The following is a 19027-nucleotide window of genomic DNA, read 5'->3' as shown; positions in this document are numbered from 1 at the left end:
TGCAAACATCTATACTGCACCGTGCCTGAAACGAGTTAATTGAAACACGCCGGACAATTAAAGCTGCGGAAACCAATTAGCGGCATCTCGCGCTCTCGGCTTATTAACTGATGTTCTTCGCTGTCTTGGATGTAAGCGCTCAGCGCAAGGCGTCAGCCGGTTGCCATGGCGATTGTGCATCCACTTCAGGGATGACTGACGTGTCCAACCAGATGCCAATGACTCCAATAGTGTAGTTTGCGCTCTGTAAAGAAGCTGGACGCCAAACCGAGAGACTCATGTTGTTTTGCCGGACACTGGAGTAAAAGTGTTTGATTATCAATTACTCACCCGGGGGGTTTACGAATATAAGTTAATTGTTTCAGACTCCTGTGCCAGACAAAGAAAATAAGACTCTTCCTCGTCCAACAGAGAGTCTCGGAACCGTGTAATGACATTTTGACAAGAGCGTCCCCTCCGTCACTAGCTTGGGACCGCGGTGCCGGCGGGACCAGCCTGCGCTGTGTCTGTATGAGTGAATGAAAGGTTAAAAGCAATATGATAAAACGCGCAAAATCCTTTTTAGTGACCGTAGACGTAGCGAATACTTGCTTGTTCCGTGAAAAAGAAAACAACTCAGCTCAGCGAGCAGCAGAGGTGAGCGCAGGTGCTAAGAAAGCCTATTTCATGGACAGAGTGAGGGGTCGCCGTTAGTGGCCTTTCATTTTCTAGCCACCCAGTTAATTAAGCCCGACCCTTTTCTGTACAGCCCCAGAAGCGGACAACAAGCAAGGGTTTCTGGAGAACCTGCTCACCTCGGGGTTTTGTCGCACCCAAGACGGCAGCTCGTTAATTAAGTTAGTCTGTATCTGCATCTGAGATCAGCCCAGGCCATAACACTGTGACTTAATTGCGCATATTAAACGTGGATCGAAGGCTGTTCCTGTAGAGCGCAGGGCTGAGGGCGTTCTCTGTCCGAGCCAGCTGTCCGAGCTCCGAGCCGGAGGACAACCGGCGCATATCGCGGTTCTCCTAAAATCGTTACCGGGGGACCTTGTGCGCATCGTCATTTTCCATGCGCCAACTCGGGAATCCGGAGAGCTGCAGCCCTATGACCGTTAGAGAAACCGAAAAGCCCAATTAACGTGGAACTGATCATCAATTTCCCTTCGGGATCAATAAAGTCTTATCTTATCTTCTCTCTTCTGAATATACCGATCTGTCCGGATATTTCTGTTGTACCTGCCCGCGCAGGTGACTCGTACCGAACAGTCACCGAATGCGATTCGGGGATGGACGAAGACTTTCACAGTGGGGCTGCCCAGGAACTTTCTTTTCGGAACAGGAGGAGAAGCGAGCTACAGTAAACCCGAACCCATTTACAACCCGTGACTTCCGAGCCCCGGTGGTACAGAAGGAACACGAAAAAAGTCAGAATTCTCCTGCCCACTCACAACCAAAAACAAACAAGCAAGCAAAACCCTGTTTCCTGTAATGCATGTTGTCAACAAGACAATTCAGAAGCCTACCGGCCCATATGCAATTATTTTTGTGACAAAAACAACAGAGTAAAACACGACTGCTAACTAGGTACCAATCCCATTCAGTAGCCAACAAAAGCAGTACAGAGCAAGCTGGTTTCCCCAAATCTTTCCACTAGATGGCGCCTTTGTCCAAGGTAATGTTTCCAAGAACTGCTTTCAACCACAACCAACAACAACAACAAAAATATTCCAGATGGTATTTGGATTTCACATTCCTTTGATCTTCAGGTAAGTAATGGGTCAGGTATCATTCGGTCTGTTCCAGTTCAGCTGGGCACATTCCAGTTTCCCACAGTGGACCTACACCGCGCCAAACGATCACACAAGAGCGAAGTTAAAACACCGGAGAGGAGTCGCATTCCAACCGCGAACACAACGAGACAAGGCAACCCATGGAGTTTGATATGAAGGATTTTCATGTCGGTGTTCTTCACGTTGTTCAAAATCTCAGACATTCAACGCAGTCGGACATTTAGTTTTAGTTGTAGTTGTAGTGTAAGATTGGGAGCTGTGCCCGAGTAATGTCTGGGAAAAGCCTGAAGTAAAAGATCAAGTCAGCTATAAAGTAGAATAAAAGGAAGGCTATACGCGTGCATCATCATTATCGTCATAAAAAGAATAATAATCTGCTAAACTGTTACACATTCAATGCATTTCCCCATACTTAAGTATTTACATGTTACATCTGGTTCATCTCGGTATTCCACACAACCAGATGTCCTGGTGAACACCTTTCACACCACGTACAGTACAGTCGTAGGAAAAGGCTAACCTTGAGCAGTTTCACTTAGAAAGCAGCAGTAACACCCCGGAGCAAAAGTTTTGTCCCTACTTCAGAGCCCAGAGCAGTTCATCTTTCAAGCCATTTCCAATAGGTTTCAGATGCTCTGCGCATCGAGGAGGGGGGGCAGTTTTTAATCCGTAAAATCATCCTCACTCTGTCAGGTAACCGGCGACGATTCATAGCCCGAGACCCTGCACAGCTGACTGAACTAGCAGAACGTCTCAAGTTTCTTATGAAATCTTTATGAGAAGATCAGACTTTTTATTTGCTTAACAAGCCTTGTTTTTTTTTTGATCGAGCCTTTTAGACAAGCATTTCTTGGCGCTGCGACAATCACCAAATAATTTACTGTCGATCAGCGATCGCTTTTATTAATGGGACGTTTATTAATTGCTATTTTTAACACCGGCCACCTTTCTACTCGCTTAAAACACCCTGCGGCCTCTCAGCGAGTGAACATTGTTAAACCTTTTCAGCCTGAAGTTTCTCATCCATATACATCATCAATAAAAGCTGGCAGGGATATTTCACTTCAAATTACTGTCGAAAAACAAGCCCTAGCCGTTCAGGGGTTTAAATCGAAAGCCCTTCGCTGCAGATGCAGAATGACAAGGAAGTTATTTCAGTGCATACGGATTCTTCATATTTTTTTTTTTAAAAACGAACTTTTGAGAAGTGGAGAGGACACACAATATTTTTACATAGCACGGTAGGAGGGCACCTTCTAAACCACAATAAAATAACCCACAAAATTGAATCAGCAAGCAATTCCGAAAGTATTTTCACAAGACACGCCGAGCAAGACTACGCGTCGTTTGTGTTTGGCTTTTCTATCAAAATTCAGGTTGTTTTTTTTTTGGAGGGGGGGTGGCGGGGGGGAGGGAATTGGTGCCTTCGATGACCCCCTCCTGGTAAGACCATTAGGAATTCAATCAAGATAATAACACCGTTTTTTATTAATGAACACCCCCGATAGAATTACAGCGGCCAGTCCAGGCGCACTGTGCGCTGGATGTATTTGTAGATCGACCCACTTGATTAGTTTTGCAGACTTGGGTTGTTTTGTTTTTTTTTCTGCCCTTTTAAGTTACGAAAGAAGCGGAGAGGAATGAAAACAAAACCTACCTTTCAGTGTCTAGCTGGAAAGAAGAAAAAAAACATCAACAGGAAAGTTTCATTTGGGATGTTCTGATGAAACTCCCCTCAGTTTCTTTCTGGAGTTCGCTTTTATATTTTCCTTCTCTTCCCGAGAGCTCGAAGTTGTCTTTTCAGCTACGGAGCAAATAGATTAAATTATTGATGGTGGAAATTGCGTGGCGGAGGTACTGGTATCTCCTGACTAAGTGGCTCCATTTGAGATTGGTTTAGAGAGGAAGAGTGCATGCTAGCACACAAAGATATTGCGCGATGAGCGACTTCAGTAGCTTTGAATGAGGGTTCAATCCTCGCAACTACAGTAACTAACTACAGCATGACGTTGCAACATGTGACCGCGAGCTGACTTACAGACAGTCATAGACGGGATGAGTGCACGGGAGTGAGAATTGTGAGCTCACCCCCCGGCTGCTTACTGTGTCGCAGAAATCGCCACGCCACGCAGCTGCCCACTCAGAAAGACAGGGGCATCAGTTCCGGCCAGACGTTTTTTAATTGTGCCCTCTTACAAGCTAAAAGTGAACGTTGGTACCGCCTTTTTAATATCTGCTGCGAGAGTCGCGCAACAACGACAGTACACGGTGTAAGGATCAATAATGCGAGAAAGTGCCTGAAGATGAAAGGATGAATGCCATATATATATGCATTTCTGTAGCCACTTTATGCATTGTCTAAAGTATCGAAGTGGCCGCTGTATTGTTTTAGTCTTTTCAGCGTTTCCGATCAACTTCTTTAAATATCACAAACTCCCCGGCAATATTGCACATCATTAAGTTGCCTTGTCGCGACTAAAATTCAAGTTGAATCTTTTGTGTTGTTGCAATTTCTCAGCACGAACACTAAAGCTAAAATGTCACGTCCGTACAATAATAAATGGAAAGCGACCTAAGGTCTATTGTAATAGAAAACAATTGTCTGATATAACATTTCTTTAGAATATGTGCATATACTGTATTCCGTCAGAAGGAAAATGCACTAATCATGACGGACGTGTAAAAATAGTCGCTGGTTTACCGTTTAGCACCAAGAAGCCTCTATATTACCGATGTCTTCTTATCCCTATACATTTCCGGGGTGTTCGGTCTAATTGATCAATAGTTTTGGAATAAGATAAATATATTGTGGGTCCTCAATAAGTGAATCAAGAAAATAGAAAATGTTCTGAATTTACGTCTGAAGCGTCTTGATAACATCTGCTGCGTCTGAGGAACAGATTATGCTGAATTACAAAAAGGCTGCTGGAGTCGCCGAGTTTAAAGGTGTCCCCGTTAGTCACGACGAGGGGTTTTCTTCTATAAAGTCCATCTCGCTGTTGCCACCCAGGTGTGACAAAGGGCCTGAATGCCCTCCAGTCCTGTGGGCTTGTCTCCTTTCAGGAGCCCGATTAGTGGATTGTTTGCCAGCCCAATGAATGGAGAAGGAGGGAGCTCGACTAAGCTGGTCTCAGCTTGATGTAGCTGCACACCTGCTCCGTGTAGGCTCATTGTGACTCTGTGATGTGAATCGGCCCCCACCATTTGGGAGTGCTAGGATGAATTTAGCTCTCCCCACGGGACTCGAACACAGAATGGAGAGTCTGTATGACAGGGAATTGCATCAGCAATCACCCAACAGCATGACTCGGATCTGCACATACCACACTGTAGTATTTTGGCAGGATAATTCATCTACGAAAACTGCTGTGCTGTGCTTGAGATTTTTCTTCAGGCAACACTGAACTCATTCATATTTCTGAGTATGAATGATTGAATGTGCAAAGAAAGAGAAAACTGTCACCCATCAAATCAATAAATTAGCTAAAGGTCAAAATTACTTCCATTTTTGCCCTAAATATTAAGACACTGTTCCTCAACAACTGTGCTTCGGTGATGCATCAGTTTCACATTAGGGGTTTCTCGCAAGTTAATATTCTGTTTACAGCAGGGAAGTCACAGAGTCTATGTAAATCTATATGTAAAATTGCCCACCTTTTCAGTACCACTGAAATAGCTGGAAGACAACCAGCAACTGCGTTCAGTCAAGTAAGAGTCTACAAAACTGAACTCCACTTAGCATGAGAGGAGATGGCTGTCCTCCTATTGTTTTGTAGCCTTTCTTGACTGAATATTCCAGTGCATTCATTCGGGACCCACATCTCTTGATCAATGTGACTGGCCTCAGAGCTTGCTGTAAGAGAATGAGATCCAGGGTGATATTTTGGATGCTACACCTCAGACAGCAAACACACTGGGAGGTGTATCACGCAACAGATAAAGGTTTTCGGTTTCACAAAAGCCGACACATGCATCTGTTACCATTGTTGCTATGTCTTTCTCAGGTCCTCGCCTCAGTGTGGCTTGTGTCATCTGCACGATGTGGTCTAATTTTAATTCTCATTTCTTAATTGCCGCGTGTCTAATTTGATTTCTTTCCTGCATGATTCTGCGTTGCTGAACAAAGACCTCAGAGATCTGGTTGTTAGGATGTGAACAAGAGAATCAAATTACCATTTGCTCAAAGCTGGGGGATGCATAATAGACAAACGACACTCGTTGAAAACTTCCATGCTTGTTTTCATATTGCATGCCGCTTCTACAAGTGTTCATGCCCCGAAGCCCGATGTTTAAATGATCCCAGAATTGACTTCCAGTATCTTTCAACTGAGAAGCACTCACTGTCTGGGGCTGTGAGTTGGAGGTGACAAGGCAGCCCAGAGTAGAAGCCATGCTTGAGGTCCATACTAATGCCTCTCTATAGCACAGCTTTTCCCACACTTGAGATAGACCATATTTGCATATCTACAAGTCAATCAAAACTAGACTGTAAAAGCATTTTGACGCAAAGAAACAAATGAAGAAGCTGGCAAGTAATGATATATATTTTCCATAAAAATGTTCAGATCTGTTGCCAGCATAACATTAATGCACTCTCTCTATGTGCTCATCTTTGACAAGTCTTCGGCCCCAGTAACACCTGCTGCACAATTCCCATGGCCTGGCCCTTGATAAGCTAACTGGGGGAAGAAAAGTGATGCAGAAGCTCATCAATACCCTGTATGAGGGCTTGAAACTAGCTTAAAGAATGAAAAAAAAACAGGAAAAGCCTCTGCAAATAATGGAAAACAGCCCTCTTCTTGAATGAAAGAAGAATTTAAGCTCATCACTAGGGGGCTCCACTGGCTTAGCTCGCCAGAGCTCTGGTGTTGTGGAATGTGATGCCCGGATACAGGAGACAGCTGGCTCACTTATTGGCCTCATGGGTGTATCGTGGGTGAAAGCAATCCACAGGGAATGACAGGTTAGCCAAGAACTTCCCTTGGACTATGGGAGAGAAGTCTACCAGGGACTGAGATCAGTTAATGTGACCCAGATTAACTTTGCTCGATATCAACCATTAACCTCCATTACAACCTTAATGGAAGGCTGTAAGAATGAGGGATTGGACTGCAAAAATCTTAGACGCTCGTTGAACAGGTGCTAATTTCTTTTCAAGCTGCTCATGGGGGATCAACATGTTATTTAAGTGTGGGGATCCAAAATTATGGCCGGTGAGTGTATCTTTTCATGGCACTAGACTGGTTCCTGTATTATTTCAAATTTTTGAGTCACATGGAATTCACACTGAACATTTCAGCATGTTTTCAATGGATAAGATGTGATTGCTCATTCTTGCCTCTTAATGTGAAACTCATTATTAATCATCTTTGACAGTAATGCTGCCTTCTTTTGAAATCAACACAAATTCAAGGATAACACCTTGTGTGGCACCCACATACAATGTGACTGTAAGCAAATGCAGTAAATAGTTTTGCCTGAACTATACACACCCACTTGTGTGAAAGGCCCTTGTAATTAATAAGGGGTCAGTGACTTTGTATGAAGTACAGTGTGCTATGTACAGGAAATCAGTGCTTGTCAGCAGAAAATCAATGCACATCAATAGTACATATGCCTGTCAAGCCTGTTAGAGAAGGAAAAAATACAATTTTTCAAATGCTTACTTCAGTCAACTAGAAAGGTCTGACCCACACGTCTCAAAAATTCTATTTCTGTAATATCCTGCAGAAAAAATATTTATTTTTTTAGACCAAAATCCATCTTTAAACATACAAAGATGCTCAGCTGAAATAATTTGCAAATGACTGCAATTATCACCCTAAACGTGTTTTTACATTGTCCTAGTCATGCCCCTTTTCTTTTTGTAGAATGACATTTCTCATTACCGGCTTGAATATTTTAATAATATTTTTCTCCCAATTGCAATGATGAAATCTATTGCAAACAATTAAATTCCAAACTGTTGTGCAATTGTTGTGGATTCACGTAATTAATCAACATAAATAACACTACTTACACGGGAACTGTTAGCATCATTTTGAGACTTATTCCAACTCTTACAGTTAAAATGATCCTTAGTGACACACAGTGTCCCTTTTTTAATTTTCAGTCTTCTTCCAATAGATATCTGATTTATTTGGGGGACAATTTGGAGGGAAAGTATCATTTGGACTATCCTGAAACGAGCATTACAAGTGCACAATGAACCGGAAAGCACTATCTCTGCAATATAGGCTTGTCTTCTGCGAGACCTGAATTCCAGTTGCATTCACTAGAATGCTTAACTCATCAGACCAATCAAGATTCCATTAAAAATGACAAGATGGACATGGAAAAAAAAACCCTAAGATGGATTAAAGGCAGCCGAGAAGTGAAATGAAGGTTTACACCAGACGTCACTGCAAGTTCTATCCTCTCAATGCAAGCTACAGAAACTGGGATGCATGCGAAGGATATATTTGCATTAAGGACATGTTTCTTTGTCAGGAAATGGGTCTTTTTCAAGTTGGCTGACACAATCCAACTCTAAAAATTACACTGACCAACAGTGATAAAACACAGGTTTTATCCATTTGAGAACTAGAAGAAAGACAGATCGGCTTTTGGCAAAAAACATTGCAATACGTTCTCCATTAAGAACCACTCTTCGAAGAAGAAACAAAAATTCGAAGAGTATTTCATGTAGCATCACTTAACACGCCTCCCACACTTTGGTGTCCAGTATAGACTGGCCTAAGGCATGAAACCATGCATTAAGACCTTTTCTCAGCCACGTTTGTCTTCTTTTATATGCATAACATACCGAGCCACATCATACCTGCTGTTTGCATGATCATTGTAGCTGATAATCATTGACTGTCATGGATGCATTGAAACTACAGAGACACATCTTCTCATGATGCCAGTTAGCTCTCAGCCCATCTGCTTTTCTTTCGTGCTGTGAGCCCTGCTGCTCAGACAGCACAGCCAGGGTGCCAGCAGGAGGGCTGATGCAGCTCTCACGGATGACACTCCAAGCTCCTAGACGTGTGGCCAGCAACGGAGGCCGCTGTTGTGAGCCTGGCTGAGGCTGCCCTTAGTGAATACAAAGCTATAGAAGGCCCCCTGGCTGAAATCGGGGCTGCATGTGTCACTAGTCAGCTGTGACCGGGGGGATTCCTCATGTGGTAGCACACAACCCACGGAATTTAAGGAATTAAGGAACCCTGGTTACAGTTTCTTAATGCTATCATCTGGGACTGAACCTTCAATCTTTGTCCTACAGGGCCCAATCTATGACTCTGGTGGCAGAGGCAGGGTGATGTCGTCTTCTCATCACCCTGTGTTCTCACTCACCCACGGATTACAAGCTATTCAGCTCAGAGAGATAAAGCCACTAAGTCCTTCTGCCTTGAGTGGTGACATGCTGTATCAACGGGCTTACCAAACACAGCATGACACTCTCCTAAGGTAATAATACATTCCTTATACTTATATAGCGCTTTTCTGGACCCTCCACTCAGAGCTCTTTACAGGTATTGGGGATCCCCTCCACCCCCACCAGTGTGCAGCCCCACCTGGATGATGAGCCAGTACTCTCCCCACACACCAGCTCTGAGTGGGGAGGAGAGTGGAGTGATGAAGCCAGTTCAGAGATGGGGGTTATGAGGAGGGCATGACTGGTAAAAGGGGGGAAATTTGGCCAGGACACCGGGGTTACACCCCTACTCTTTTCGAGAAACGCCCTGGGATTTTTAATGACCATAGAGAGTCAGGACCTCGGTTTTACGTCTTACCCGAAGGACGGCGCCTTTTTACAGTATAGCGTAAAAAGCACCCTTGTCCGAATTAACACCTACATCAAAGAGAGGGTGTTGAGGATCCCCCTCACTGAGAAATACACTGAACCTGTGAACAAATGTGCCCTTAACTATGTACTAAAAAAAAGGTCTATAAATGTTTCTTCCTACAATATGATCTATGTGCGTATTTGTATATTTATACTTACACACAGTCTGCAAAAGTCAATATGCTGCATCATGAAAAAGTCAATTGTATTCAGTGTGGGTGTTTGTGGGAATTTTTCTTTCCTAGGCTACCCTGACCATCCGAGTTCTCAGGTCTCTACACCCACATTTTGTGCTTAATTATCTCCAAAAGGCTAAGATAGCAGGGGCCAGCTCTATAGTCCTGTGGCTCCGGGGGGTGCCCACACTGCTGTGATCATCAGGCCTGTGGCTATCTTCCTAATGTCTGCATTCGTTAGGCCATATCGGTTTCAATTAAATTGCCCCCTCGGTGCCTTGCACAGGGGCTTGTGTAAGCTTACAGGTGTGAACTCCAACCGACAAGTCAAATGGGTGAGGCGCCAAGATGTAGACACTCAGGGGAAAGATGCTCATGGTTACTGTCAGCCAATGCAAATAAAACCACAGAGCGAGTCTTAAACGAAGCAAGGAAATGAATTCTAATGGCGACTGAGTGCAGGTGAGTGCGTCATTGCTGCTTCTCTGGAGGCCAGAGCTTTTAGGCTGGGCGGATCGGCCCAGTCAGGAGAGAAGCAGGAGTAGTGGCTTTCACCTCAGTGGGCAGTGGTTTGCGCCACACTGCCTGGGAAGGGTCTGCCTCCTGCTTCACCTCGGCAGGTAAGTGTTGTGACCAGACAAGAGGCACGAAAGCAGATCCGTGCAAAGACGAAAAGGGCTGCATCGTCTGGCAGAGAACGCTTGCCTTACTCGCTCAAGACCATATGAAGCACAGAGCAAATGGCAGGGTCAACGTCTCTTCTGAAGTTAGGAACCATCCTTCCAATTTTCTGCCTTTGAATTTTCCGTAGCACTTTAACAGACATGGAATGGAAACGCAGGAATTTGCCCCCTGAAGACTTCATCAAGAGAGTTGGAGGGCTAGTCAGAATGGGACACTGAAGACCAGTAGCTCTGCGAGTAATCATATTAAGACTAGCCTAGTGCGACATATCAGGAGCCTTGTTTACAACAAGTGTCAAGGTGTACCTGGAAGCACAGAGACACTCAATCTTTATAAATCTCCTGTCAACGCAAGTATGTTTTTAAAGCTGCAGTACTTACAAAAACAAAAGAGACATTCTCTCACAATTCTCTAACTAGATGATCTCTGGGAAAAATGGATATGTTAATGAGAGGAGTCCTTTTAACTTCAGTGCTTAACAAGAATGTTGCACTGAGCACAAATAGCAATTAAGCAGAAATCCTTAAAGGTCCTTTCCTTTCTCGCAGTACAGAATATGTTTACGATCACTCTTGTTCCAGAAACAAAACTGGTTCTGAGTATGTCTGGCTGTAGAGGAAAAGACTAAAAGTGGTTCGCATACAGTAAAAATGTGAGCTACCTGTAGCAATGTTGCAATGACTTAGGTCCTATGCCAGGACTTAGAGAAAACAGCATGATTTATTTTAAAATGCTGAATTGCAGGAACCAGTGATCTGGCAGAACTATGATGCATGTAATAAACACTGTACAGGTGTTACAGCAATCCAGTAAAGACTTAGGGCTTTACATATCCTCTTGGCAGCTACAGATGTGTTAATGCGAGGGGTGGTGGGCATTGAGTTACATTAGACAGATATTGATTGGTTGGTCAACATAAACCATCATCCACATGTTCAGCCACATCTTCTCCTTTCCCTAAGAACATAAAAGCCCAGTGTGTATATTACGGGCTCAATAAGTGCCATGCAACAGCTTCACAGCTTGCGCATTTTGTTAACATCATGCAAAAATACCATGATAGTGGACTTCTTAAATTCAGTACTATTGACACATCTCAAAGAGAGAAACTGATGAGCAACAGCTACTTAATACTTGTAAGTTGTGAAATACCAAGTTAGCTATGATGAAATAATAATAACAGAGTGTATAACGCAACAATCTGTTGAGTGCCCATGGTTTAAAAAAGAGCAGGAGGTATGTCACACCCAGCAGAGAGAGCTGAGAGGAAAAATGAAAACATGATCTTAACCCAGCACCACAAACTATAAGGTGTCATCACAGGGGACAGACATCAAGAGCAGCACTGTAGGCTCTGCAATAAAAAAAACAATCGAAAATATTTAACTATTATCTTTTCAAGACTGGGATGCTGGTAGGACCTTCCTATGATACCTTTAGTTAATCAGTTACTTTGCATGTTATAAGAATTGTAATAAACAGAATCCCAGCAAGAATTTAATTTGGAAGACATAATATGCTGCTGTTTTCTTCAATGAGTCCCAAACAAACTGATTTATAGCAGCACATCAAAACACCACGGCTCATCTTTACTGAGATGGTTTCAAAATCATTTGAGTTTGGGAGTCCTGCTTCAGCGGATTGCATTACAAAGTACACAAGGCAGTGGGCCAGGTGACATTGACTGACTGCTGTTTTCATTGATAAACTACCTTTGACTTCCCAAGGTGTTGATCTGAACAGGCTGCTCTGCGATCCAATCAGCTGACTAGCAATCCAAGTGCACTCAAGTCCTATAATGAACTGAAAATAATGTGTGGGTGCCCCCCCCCTTAGCAAACAATTGCTTCTGACAGATCAATACAGCTGTGTGAGCTTTTCACAGCTACCTATGAATGGAAGCTCTTATACATACATGCCATATAAAATTCATTCAAAATTATTTGCACCGCATGCAACATGTGTTTGCTAATGGATCATTTCAGAAAAATAGACTTGCATTTCAAATGTTTCCAACCATCTGCTGACCACAGTAAATCAAGGGTCTATATAATTTGATCACAATGCTTAAAATACGAATATGCTGGATACCTTGAACTGTTCAGAGGATTTCCACCAATCTTGTGATGAAGTCCGACCTAAACGTCCAGACTACAGTCAAGTAAACGCTGAGCCGTTTTTCTGTGCATGCAACACCACAGCACCTTCAGTGGAACAGTTACGGCATGTTGTTAAGATGCACCAATCATAAAGAAACCACAAAGAAAGCCGTGACAGCAGACAAAAAGACACATTTTACATTTAGCTCCCCATCTGCACAAAGAAAAGAAAAGGCAGGTGGAGATCTATGCATGCAACACAGAGAGGTTCACATACATACCTACAGGTCAGCAAAAGAACCTGAAAGTCTTTGAAGAGATAGCCCCAGCTGGCTTACAAGCACCGTTACAGATGCTTGTCTGTGGGATCTCTTGGCTCATAAAGGACAAGGAGTTGATGTGGTCTGTGGTCTCCTAGTTTGCCTGAGAACCCTCCCCCCGGTTTATATCATGCGCCAACTGCAAGGGGGTGGACAACAACGGGTGAGCGTCCACAACGGGGACTTAACTGGGTACTCTGCACATTGCGAGACATTGAGCAAGCACATTGAACAGCACAGTGGGCACACAGGACGATGAAGTGACAAACGGACGCACAGACAGGCAGTCAGCAGAGCTGATAGGTAGCCATGACCGGCAAGATTGTCTGTATTCTCCGTGCGCAAAAAAACTTTGAGCTTATTTGAGTTTAGGTCAGATCTAAGGCTCCCTCGCTCTGGTTCCTAAGCTCATCTCGATCTATTTACCTTTTACTGCTTTTTGTGTCTTTCGGTGGCAATTCAATACGGCGGCATTGTGTAAAGACAAAAAAAGAAGATATATAACAAATACATAACTGTGCGCAAACACAGACCTTCCCCGAACTGTGTCGCACCTGCCTGTCTCTGCATCTACTGTTACCCGTGCTTGCGCCCTTAATCAAAACAGGCTACGGCATTCAGGATCAATAGGCACTCCACATACTTCAGCCGTCACCGAGTGCTTAATTATATGTAGTCAGACCTGAACGTTAACAACTGAACCATATTAGAGTACAGATAAAATACGCTTTTGATTGAAATTCACTTACGTGTGAGTGCCACCCATTGACTGAAACCTGTCATCCAATTGCCATTAATATCATTTAAACGCGAAATCGGATAGATTTCAAAACCCGGAGAGATTTATCAAGCACAAAGTTCAACAATAACCAACCAAAACAAACAACTTCCAAAGCAAGCGCAATAACAGGTGTTGGTAGTTATAACAAAAATGACAAATTTTGTCGTTTGCAGGCACAATCACGCAGCAAAAGGGATGTTTTTTTTCTTTTTCTCCAAGCATGGACGTTTTTAAGAAAATAACATTTTCTCGCAGCACTGATACCCAAACACTTCGGTTTCCCACGAGAGTTTTCGGTATTTAAGGCTTATTCGATCCCACACAGCATTAACAGAAAACAAAAAGAACTCCCACCTCTTCGAACAGGCTACAAACAAGTCTGTACCTCTTTCAAAAGTTCATGAAAGAAAGCTGGAGATAACCGGGACAGAATAACGAGTTTGTTTTGTTTTGTTGTTGTTGTATTTGTTGTTGTTGTTTTTGTTTGGTTGGTTTTCTATCCCCCTGGCGAATCCCTCTTCAAGAATGAAATACCATAAACTGTAAAATGTTATAACAGCATAACATATCACGTTCCTTGGAGTGATATCTACAATTTTGAGATTTATTATTAACGCCCACCCTAACTCTGCAGCGCAGTGAGGGAGAGGAGGGGGGAGGGGGGCTGGGAGGGAGATTCTCTGAAAGATAACACAACCCCATGTATGGACTGATCCGATGACGTACATTGCAGAAAGTTCTGTATAAAAAAAGCCTTCATACATACAAAGTGTGTCGTGCTATCCTGCCCCCCCCCTCCCCTCCCTCGACCCCCCCTCGCATACCCACACCTACACAGCTACCCACGTCTCGTTCTGATATTCCGTGACAAAATATGATATCCCAGAAATTAAACCAAAACTAATTCCAGAGTAAAAAAAAAAAGAAGACGAGTAAAAAAATGCTGACAAAACAAGCCCCGATAACAATACAAAGAAAAAGAAGAGTTGTGCTTGATGCTTATGAAATGCCGATTTTGCATAAACCGGTTAAACAGGAGATTTATTCATTGCATTTCATTGCGTTAGACACATATAAACCTAAGCTTAGAAATAGGTGTCGTTTTTATCCGGAAGTTTAATACAATGATCTGCGGAAAACCTTGAAATCCATTCTTTGGAAACGATGCCATAACTTTTAGTCTTTTGAATGTTCGCAATCGCTGTTACCACCTAATTTCGACCATCCCGCATAATCAACGCCCACCTCCACTTTAATTTCTTACCATATTAAATACAACTTTAGACCTGTTTGCCTCGGTGTCACATCCTCTTCAGCTAAGGGATGCTCACAGACACCCACAGCAACACAAATAACTGTAACAACGGTGTTCAGTGATGATAAAAATATCCGAGTCGGGGAACCGGTAGGCAGGGATAATCTATTTCTTCTAACAAGCTCAGCTGTTTTGTGATTCGCTCCCGCCCGGCGGATCTCTGTATAGAACAGCGCTATCTGCGAGCGCCGGTAGGCGTCGATATCTGGGGGTTTTCTTTCAGCCTGTGTGTGTGTGTTTGGTATTTTCACTTTGCCCTGAAATCCGATTCCCGTCACAGGAGAGGACAGCGAGAGAAGAAAGGAAGACCGCCTGAGCCTACGGGCTGACTCGCGGCTTGACGACCACAACGACTCCTGGGACGTTGAAGCAAACTTGAGCCAACGGGCAAGCGACCGGAAACAATCAGTATCGACATTCTCTGCGTTTCAGATGTTGAATTCGCTCTCTCCCCTTATTAAAACTGTTTCAGGGGAGCAGTCAGTTAGGACCTTCCGCGGGGACGCCTCTGATGTGCACCGCTCACTCAGATTCGGTTTCTGCCTTCCAAACCCGTAAAATGTCTGACCGTGTCTGTCTGTGCATGTGGCATGATCGTCCTAGAGAAATGAGTAAACATGTTGTATGTGTGTGTATGCACGTATGACTACCGCGAGGAGACATTGCGCCGGGAAACACACGGTTCGTCTGAGATCGCTCCCCGAGTCGGTATTTTTGGGGGGTTTGGCGTGTGTGGGGCTGGAAGAAGACAGCGAAGAGGAGAAGGTGAGATCGATGCCTGAGTAAAATCCCAGTATGAATGAAAACTCGAGCAGAGCCCATAGTAAAACACGGAAGAGAGATATCACAGCAGAATGACAGGAGGTAGAAAGAGGGCAGTCCGGTGAAACAGATACAGTATCTCTGCTTGATCACTTAATAGGTAAACGTGCGTCCGAATGTCTTCCAATTAAAAAACATCTTGGTGGCTGTATGATATTGCAATTATACTGTATGACGTCTAAACAACATATGATTTTTTTAATTCATATTTTTGGTAATCTGTCAACGTGTATAACGAATAAAATAAAAGCTGATCTAGGGGCTCGCTTTTCTTCGGCATTCTTCGCGCTTGTGTTAATCAGACTTATATTTTATTAAAGACATGCACCACATTATGCTGTTACAACCGGAGAACAGCTATTGCGCATAGAAAGTTCCATTTAGAAATTTACGCATCTTTTCCACTTCTTTGACCGCACAGATTAACAGCACATCCCTCCCGGGATACCGCGATACGATACATTGCTGTATGACCCTGTACATCTTTAACTCAATACAAAATTCCTTTATATGAGCTCATTTAAATTCTTTTATATGAGCTCATTTAAATGCTTAAACCTCAATTGCGATGTATTGCAGAAAAAAAAAGTTATGGCTTCTTAATACTACACAGACTACCGTTGTCTTGGTATCTCCACAGCTATAATTTCATTAATAGTTTATGCTCAGACTAATCAAGTAAAAACAAACCACGCAATTTTCAAATGCAGAAATTAAACTATAGTCTGGGAAAGAAAATGCGTGACGATGAATGATGAATGATTGAAAGAACGCAAATAAAGACTTGAAGCGTGCGCATACACGGGTATAACATAGGCTTTCCTTACCTTTATAAGAGATAAGAACCACTATCGGTGGTTAGATCTCAAAGAAGGTCACTTGCATTTTCCAAACTTAACGCTGAACGCCAAGCGGAGTTGGAAAAGGACGCACACCATACAGCGCCACTAAGAATTCAACTTTCACGTGCTCTAAGTGGCGAGAAAAACTCCGGGCTAAGCAACCAGCCTTCGGCTATCTGTTTTTACATCACAGGGCTTCCAAAGTAAGCGCTTAAAGAAAGAAAAAAACTATCCCCTAGCTCTGTGAGAGAAGAAAGTAGTACTTAGAAGTTGGATTCCATTCGGCGTTATATCCGCTCTATGTGCAACTCCAATGCCTCTGTCCAGCGTGCTGAAAGCATCCCACAGCACTGTAGCAGCAACCGGGTTACAGAGGGCAAAAATCTATACTTTCGTTAAGTGCCACTTGATATCGCTTTACTCTATTGCTTCCCCACGCCTTGTCACGTGAATATTTCCTTTGCCAAGCCCGTCCTGTTAATATTTGATCACATGTTGGCCGGACCATTCCCTAACAGAGACAGAACACATTTTAATGCCCGCCGTATTCTTCTATATAGGACTTCCGCGAAAACACAGAAGCTCGACCAGTCCCTAAATTACACACAGCGGTCCCGCTTCTGTTAGTTCTGATGCGCTGTTCTGGTCCTTTAGGGCACACAAGAAGGCGAAGCCGTACACATGTTGCATGTCACTGATATTGTATTTGGCAGCTGGCATTCGGCATCTATCGCACACAGACAACTCGATACTGCACAAAAATACCGGGGTCCCCCTCCCCAAAAAAACCAACAAAAATCCGTATCTATGTGCGTTCTGCTCCCTCCCAAGTTTTAGTCCGAATCACAAAGCAAAGAAGAAAGCGATTGAAGTTTTAGACTGTATTATAAACCCCCCATTTCCGTCACCCAACCGCTGGTTGTTAAAATTATACAGAAAAAAGGTGGTAGCCAAAAGAAATTTCTCCCCCCAACATTTCCCTCCTAATCAAAGCGTTTGCAATGTTTCCTGGTAAGAATTGTTTCCCAAACTACTCACCATTTCTTTTTTCTAAGCTGTCCTGGAGATGGAAGTGTCTTAAAATCCACTCTCTCCAACAGATGCTGGAAGGTAATGTGTCTTGTTTGAAGTCATCATATGAGAACTTCTGCCGTGCTCAGTGCATCGCCCACCACTTCTGTGACTTATGAATCTAATAACCCTTTGCAATATCCGCAAGCTTAAAGTCTCCAACACCTTGGCGCGTATACTGAGAAGACAGAAAGCCACCGGCTGCAATTTATAAAAAACCTATAGATTTACGCAATGCCTTTCGCTCAGAGACACGCTTTTTTTTTTTTTGGTGTGGTTCTTACGTGGTTCTAATGAATGAGGGGAATTAAGTTGGAGAGGGACCACCAGTGACCATTCTGTGTAACATGGCTTCCATTTAGCTGTACAGAACATTCCAATTAACGCCAAGCGCGATCAAAAGTTGTGACAGGAGCCCAACTTTCTCGGCGCCCCTTCTTTTAAAAGCGTCTTACACGAACCGCGGAAAGTCGGAACTGAACTTCGCACAAGTTGAATTCTGCTCACAGGTGACAAATGTAATCTGAACTCTTCGATTTGCATGTCAGCAGGTAAGATCGCTTGAGCCCTCTTGTATTCATGTCGGAGTTGTTGCTTAAACGACAGAAAGTTCTTGGGGGACTTGTTGCGATAGGACGGTGCAGAGTGAGCTTTTGCGTTACGGTTGTTGTTGGTTTTTTTTTTTTTAAAAAACAACTTCAAATTCATACTTACATGTTCAAATGTTTGTCTGTTTTTTAGTCGTTGCTCCTCAATAGTTTTAAAATAAAACTTGGACTGGAATGTGGACGTCAAGACGATCTGTTGCAGGCTCACTAAGGTAGTGCTCTTCGAGACGTCCCTCACGCTATAGACTACAGCACAAAAAAAGACTGTTGCTCTATATAAAACCCAGCCTGTGCGATTAATCTGAACTTAACAATATGTTTCAATTCAATGTTTGCTTGTCGGTAAAATTCCATCAGTTGCCGGTTGAGGTCCGTGCCATCTAATTGTCATTCACTGACAAAGCGCTATTAATGCATGTGCGCTACACATTTACTGGAATATGAGTAATGCTTGATATTTACCAGTCACAGAGCTTGGACTCAATGGACGTCTTCTGTCCAGGAAGCTGTAAAAAGAATCGAAATGATGGCTATAAATAACGCAAGCACGTAAACACGTATAGGTATATGTATGAGTTTTGGGGGAACGGTGGAATTTGTTTAATACTACTATGTTGCTAGATTGCGCTATATAGTTCGTATATCGAGATGAACGTGACACTGGATGTATAACAATGTGTCATGTGATTATGGTACACATCCA

The 19027-nt window shown here is 43.3% G+C and overlaps 1 protein-coding gene across 6 annotated transcripts in view; it reads right to left on the bottom strand.

Annotated features, from left to right (window-relative positions):
- Positions 1-18808, bottom strand: part of bdnf (brain derived neurotrophic factor) — a 35096-nt gene extending 16288 nt beyond the window's left edge. Inside the window, exon 1 of one of the 6 annotated variants that reach the window (XM_088611318.1) lies at positions 18787-18808. Coding sequence is in view for 1 of the 6 variants with exons in the window: in XM_088611312.1 (XP_088467438.1) it covers positions 17684-17686 (3 nt within the window). In the remaining 5 variants the exon portion in view is untranslated. Of the gene's footprint in view, positions 1-3432; positions 3814-14020; positions 14234-16630; positions 17065-17683; positions 17887-18430; positions 18697-18786 lie in introns of those variants that run through there. The other 5 variants (XM_088611316.1, XM_088611312.1, XM_088611315.1 and 2 more) reach the window with 5 other exon arrangements.
- Between the last annotated feature and the right edge of the window lie 219 nt (positions 18809-19027).

The sequence above is a fragment of the Lepisosteus platostomus genome, chromosome 18, assembly GCF_059453375.1.
Source record: "Lepisosteus platostomus isolate fLepPlt1 chromosome 18, fLepPlt1.hap1, whole genome shotgun sequence".
Taxonomy (NCBI): Eukaryota; Metazoa; Chordata; class Actinopteri; order Semionotiformes; family Lepisosteidae; genus Lepisosteus; species Lepisosteus platostomus.
Note: the sequence above shows the minus strand (reverse complement) of the source record. Positions and strands in the feature narration are given on the sequence as shown.